Below are 5896 nucleotides of genomic sequence, written 5' to 3'. Positions count from 1 at the left end.
CATGAACACCACTGAGACCTTTATTTTAAAGGTGTTTATTTTAAAAAGAAACACACATATGTGTGTTTTGCTTTAACGTCAACCCTATCTTATGTCAAATCAAAAGCAAAGAATTACGGTTTTGTAACTTTGGAAGCGCTCTGTCCAGTGATCTGATTTAAAGTCATTCAGAAATCAAGCTGGCATATCTCTTATTTTGTATCCTACAACTTACTAACAGAGCATTTGATCATTGAAGATTTTCACTGTTCTGCAGGCATGCTGTTGGAAAACAGTTGTGTTGTCATGTGTCACTGTGTGGTTAGCAGCAGTTACACAGCAGTTTCCAGACAGAAATTTGCCTAACTCTTACATGGCCTCCCGCAGTCCTGATGCTTTAAAAGTCTTCCTGAGTTTATCAGCGTCTTGGCTTCCATGCTGTTTTTAGTTATGTTAATTCACATGGAATTTAAGGTCAGGAAAAGGGTGCACAGAATCACAGAATTGTAGGGGTTGGAAGGGACCTCCAGAGATCATCGAGTCCAACCCCCCTGCCAAAGCAGAGCAAACACTGACGATGCAGAGGGATCCAGGTAGGCTGGCTCGAGGGGCCACTCTGTAATGACTGTTAAATACTTCACAGCGTTTAGGATGTTACTGCTGTTCTCACTGCAGTCCCAGTGTGGGTCAACTAAACAAGTATCTATTCATTTTTTTGCTGAATAGCATAGAGAGAAAAGAATTTCCAGTAGAACATGGCACTTTCCTATAAAAAGCGGTTAACGTTGAATATGTTTATTAATCTGGTAAGGAAGTGAGAAACATATCAGCTTCTATCCCTTCTCAATGATCACTATGGTAAATCAGCATTTTTCAACTATGTTCAGCTTTGGTTGTCTGAGAGGGAGACCTCAGTTGTTGTGGGTATAGAAGAGATCTGTAAGCATACTTGGGGAAAACAGAATCTTACAGTAACGGGAAGTGATTTTATGTATAAAAGTAGAAGTCATCATTATTTTTTGTACTATACAGCAATAGCAAAGATGGACACACCTTATGGAAAGTGCACTTTATTTTAAGTATGTAAAGATGTCACAAAGAAGGTGATCTGTCTTTAAACTCTCTTGCTTCTTCTGACAAGTGTAACTCCACCAAAAGTAAGAGTCTGTAGATGACAAATACAGCTTGTTTTTCATTTGGACTTCAGGATAGCTATTAATAGTTAAGTCATTAGAAGTTTCTGTAATTCATTTATAAATCCAGATTATCACAGAAGAACATTCTACAGAGTTTAGTTACAGAAATTACAATGCCTGCCTAAATATATGTGAAAAATGTTCATATCAAAGAATGTTTCTGGTTGCTTTCTTTCTTTTCTCTTTTTTTTAAACAAAACCGGTTCTGAAGAGGGGTAATCTAAATATAAATGCCATTATCAGCTGCATTTAATCACTGTTTTAAGGAGCATAAAGATATACTTCCCGTAGTGGAAATACATCATCCCAAATAGTAAGGGGTTCTTTTGCATAGTGTTTTTCACTTTTTTTTTTTGTTTTCCTATGCAGTGCTCAACAGCTAAAGCCATTCACACTTCAGTGCTTAGAACTGTCCCCAGCATAATAATTAATAAACACTTGTTAAGAAAGATGCATTAAATGTACAAGCGTTGTTTAAAAGAGAGTCATTCAGGGCACCCAGTTTTTATAACAGGAATAATAAGGGACACTGGTGTTTTCCACTGCGATTAGTCTGAAATACTAAAATTCTGAGTTTGCAGATTTACACATCTGTTAAGAGCTCTGCAAGCAATGTAGTCATTTGGGGGCCAGTATTCTTTGAACATATTGACCCTACACGAAGAGCTGATCAACAGAGAACGTGTTTTCATTCAGCATTTAATAAACCATAGTTTTCCATCACTTACCTCTACCATTTCATTTCCTTTAACTTCTTGTTCATGTGAGAATTTTTCTGATTTGCACACAAGCTTCCCATTTACCAACTGCACAGTGCACTGTTAAAGCAGATTGAAAACAGAAAACAGTGGAGATTTTGAAATTCAGTTAGGAGATGGATAGGAAGTGACTCTAGCATAGATAGGAAATAAATGCAGGTCACACCGATGCTTTGTAATTGCATCTGTTGATTGAAGCAGGAGTATTTTAATAAGAGTTTTAGAATAATAATTTCTGTTGGTCAAAATGCACGCGTTTGCTCTATTTATTTATTTATTTATTTACTTTTGCTAACGGAAATGGTAAAAACAAATCTCATTGCAGAACAGAAAGTGAAGTATAAGGGTGAGCGGAGAAATTCACCTGTTTCTGAAATACATTACCTTTAGCTTTTTGCCATCCATAGTAGTAATGTCAGCCTCTTTTCCAAGTGTAAAGGAGTTAGTCACACTTTGCTTGGGTGTTTTTGATGTCACGACAAAGTCATCTCCTTTTTGTTGTATTTCAACAATGGGCTTAATATCTCGAGCCACTTTGATAAGGTCTTCTGGCAGTGCTGTGAAGAAAGACAGGAAAGGACTTCTATTATGGATTTGTGTATTTGTATGAAATAGCAAATCAGGGTGCAGAATGTACAAACCAATAACAGAAAATAGTCTGTGAGGTTGAAGGCAAATGCTGTTTTGGGTTCCTCACTTCTCTATGGACATAGCATTCCGTTCCACGTAGTCTGTGTAGATTTTGGCACTATAATGACCTTAACGTACTTTTTCAGTGCGTCTTTAGCATGACTTGAAAGTACCACCTTTAGCAGTAAGGGGTTGGTGTAGGCATCGCGCTGCAGGACTGGGCTTTTCAACTATAACTGAGTTTTACTTCTACTGAGTATCTATTACATGCTTTAAAACACTCAAGTGTGAATGTTTTGCCATGATTGTCAAGAAGGTAAGTGCATTTTTATTTACGTGGTACCCATGAAATCATAACCACCAAGCTGATTCTTTACAGATTACTGAGTAGCTGTCACATACATTAATCAGTAGCGCTATCGAAAGTGCCCCTCTGCTAAAGAGCACTGAAAATCTGCAAGCCATTAACAAATTGGTTACAGTTAAATGTATTTATAACATCATGTGTTAACCAAAATAAGACACTTTATTACTTGTACTTATTCTTTCCTAAGGAACTTGTCATCGTTTCTTTTCTTTTTCAAATCAGACATAATAGACTTACCTGATGAGTAGTTTATCACACAAACAAAAGAAAAAAACAATGTAGAAATACTATAATAAAAGATGTCTGCAAAGCACGTGTCACAAACAGAGCAAATTATTTAACTTAACACTCACCAAGAGCTTTCAGAAATTCCTCATAGTTCTCTTGAGCATAGACCTGCCAGGTGCCGCTGAATGCCATTGTGGATGATAAGGCGCAATGTGAGGGCAGTGCTGCTAGCAGACAGTCAGAGCTCTGGCTGGTCCTCCGGGTGCTATTTATAGAAAGGGTGACACCAGCCCAGACTGCGAGATGATCAGCTAATTATTAACAGCGAAGTAACACTTATTAATCTCATATTTGCTCTCAATGATCATAACCTCTCGTTCATTCTGCTTTCTACAGAGTCCTACCTTGACCAAATCTTTTGGGATGTTCTGTTTATTGGTGGGTCACTGAACTCAGATAATTATTCATAATAGTTGCAAAGTGTTGCCTTGATTAATTAGTTTTATTTTTGTGTACAACTTCTATTTGTAATATGTTTTTTATTTCTTCAGATACAATAGCATAATTTAGATGTGAGATGATTACTGTCATGTGATAGGACAGCGTATAGTGCATGCGCTATGAGCAGTTGGAACTTAAGTGGTGGAAATAAAGCCACAGATGCTTCTTCCGGAATTGTGGTACTCCAGTTTCTTGATAGCAGAGAAAATCATTCTGGAGCAGTCAGTTTTGATTTCATCCAGTAGATGTCAGTAAAGTGTATCTAAATCTGTATTAAATGTAGGGTTGTTTGTTTTTTTTCCAATAGCCACTGTACACAGGAACATTAAAGGTAAAATTAAATACAAAACATTACTTGGAGACCAAAATTAAAGAAGTAAATGGAATGCGTGAATTATTTTTCTTCTCGCCAATTACACCAAGAATTCCTCACCCAGAGATAGTGAGTGATATTCCTTGTTGTCCTTGCAAGAATGATTGTTGATTTTGGAAGACATTGACTAGATTACGTATCTTGCAGTTATATTGCTTAATTCAAATAGAGCCCATATCCCAGGGGTTGCCGACCTTCCTAAGTTAACTTTTATTACTCCATACCAATCAGTAATTCTTTCATTTCAACAGGAAAAACAATGCTGAACTTTTTCCTACAATTTCACAGTTATTTTTAGTATGTAATTTTAAAGAAAATGCAGACAAAGAGCTAGATGCCTGAAGTGAAGGAAATGTTCATGCTGAAGCCTATTTCTCTTCTGGTTTTTATTAGAAAGGAGCATGCAAGGCTCTGGGCTGAGAAAACTTGTGCTCTAGTTCTGATTAATCAACCTTATGGTTTCAAGACCACATTTCGTTTATACATGCTGTCATCTGTTTTGTTGTGTTTTCAGAATCCTGATTTTTTTTTTAAATTCATATGCATAAACAAATCTCTTTCTCCTAGCAGCGCTCAGACCAGAACAGTTAGTGGGAGGTCAATAGATGGCTCGCTTCTCATGACTTTGGGAAATTCCTTATTACTGCAAACTATCCATATACCAGCAAGTGTAACATACTTTCTTCAAGGACTCCTCATGTACGTAACATAGTCTCTGGCTATAAAAAAAAAACAACAAAACCTCATCATTGGTAAAATAGTCCTAGCAACTTGCTGTAGTTAGTCATGCTTGCGCAGGATTTGGACAAGTTGATCTCCAGAAGTCCTTTCCAAACTGAGCAATAGTGTGAAATCAAAGAGTTAGATAAAGCTTTTCTAGTAATCTTTTCATTGTCCTCTAAAGAGCACTGTTGTCTCTGGGAAGCTAAACTTGACACTAAGAAACCAAAACAGAAATGCCACACACCTGAGATGGAATTCACATGTTTACAGTGTTTACAGAGCTACTTTGCAATACCAGTCTAAATGCTTTTCTGTATTAGTTTTTTTTAATTGTGAATATATATATTCTAAATCAAGATGCACAATTTTTCTAATTTCATTTACACAGAATAATACCTTGTTGTCTGAGTGGCAGGGAAGAGGTCCTGGTATTGGATAACACTGTATGTGTGTGTGGGGTGTCGCTCACATGACTGCAAAGCCTGGGTGCTTATACTGGAGTTATTCTAGGATGTGATAATCTGCCTTACCATAGAGCAATGTGAACAGTGCCTTCCATCTCTGTGGACTTTCACTCTGCCCTCTTGTGTAACAATTACAGCACACCAGTCCAGAGGGAAGCTGTCCGCGTTCTTCTGCAAAGCTCCAAGCCTTGGGAGTATCGCTGCCTTGTTTTCGTCCCATTCGATTCATGTTTGTGAAGGTCAACACTTTGGAGTCCCAGTTCACGTGGTACTTAGAAAACTTCTGACTAATTTCAAAATGAATGTACTTGACAACAGTGGTGTCACTCTTTGTAAGTTTAATAACATAGACGTAAGCGTTTCTCAGCTACAAGATAATAAGTAACATACAAGAATTTAATACGAAAAAAAGCCCCTATACTAATAGCTTGGTTCTCACGTACCCTCTGGTATTTCCTACACAACATGTTTTTACAGGGAAGCAGTTTCTCTGTAAAGAGAGCATGAGAGTGAGTACATGTGCACACATACACTTACAGAATCACAGAATGGCCAGGGTTGGAAAGGACCTTAAGGATCATGAATTTCCAACCCCCTGTCACATGCAGGACCACCAACCTCCACATTTAATACTAGACCAGGCTGCCCAGGGCCCCATCCAACCTGGCCTTGAACAC

The 5896-nt window shown here is 37.6% G+C and overlaps 1 protein-coding gene across 1 annotated transcript; it reads right to left on the bottom strand.

Annotated features, from left to right (window-relative positions):
* Nucleotides 1-1033: 1033 nt before the first annotated feature.
* LOC122189033 (fatty acid-binding protein, liver) lies at nucleotides 1034-3420 on the bottom strand. Its single transcript, XM_042887810.1, has 4 exons — nucleotides 3284-3420; nucleotides 2318-2490; nucleotides 1904-1993; nucleotides 1034-1144 (listed from the first exon to the last, which is right to left on the bottom strand). Exons 1-4 carry the CDS (start codon nucleotides 3348-3350, stop codon nucleotides 1094-1096), a joined length of 381 nt encoding a protein of 126 aa, XP_042743744.1. The 5' UTR covers nucleotides 3351-3420; the 3' UTR covers nucleotides 1034-1093.
* Between the last annotated feature and the right edge of the window lie 2476 nt (nucleotides 3421-5896).

The sequence above is a fragment of the Lagopus leucura genome, unplaced genomic scaffold, assembly GCF_019238085.1.
Source record: "Lagopus leucura isolate 7727_CA_CO unplaced genomic scaffold, USGS_WTPT01 Super-Scaffold_100123, whole genome shotgun sequence".
In the NCBI taxonomy this organism is placed as follows: Eukaryota; Metazoa; Chordata; class Aves; order Galliformes; family Phasianidae; genus Lagopus; species Lagopus leucura.
Note: the sequence above shows the minus strand (reverse complement) of the source record. Positions and strands in the feature narration are given on the sequence as shown.

What these genes read in the sequence shown, in the direction of transcription:
- LOC122189033 (XM_042887810.1), bottom strand. Translation starts at nt 3,350, where the DNA reads ATGGCATTCAGCGGCACCTGGCAGGTCTATGCTCAAGAGAACTATGAG. An exon ending in TGGATGGCAAAAAGCTAAAG is followed by an intron (nt 1,994 to 2,317) that starts GTAATGTATTTC and finishes CTGCTTTAACAG; the next exon opens with TGCACTGTGCAGTTGGTAAA. An exon ending in AAGGAAATGAAATGGTAGAG is followed by an intron (nt 1,145 to 1,903) that starts GTAAGTGATGGA and finishes TGTCATCTACAG; the next exon opens with ACTCTTACTTTTGGTGGAGT.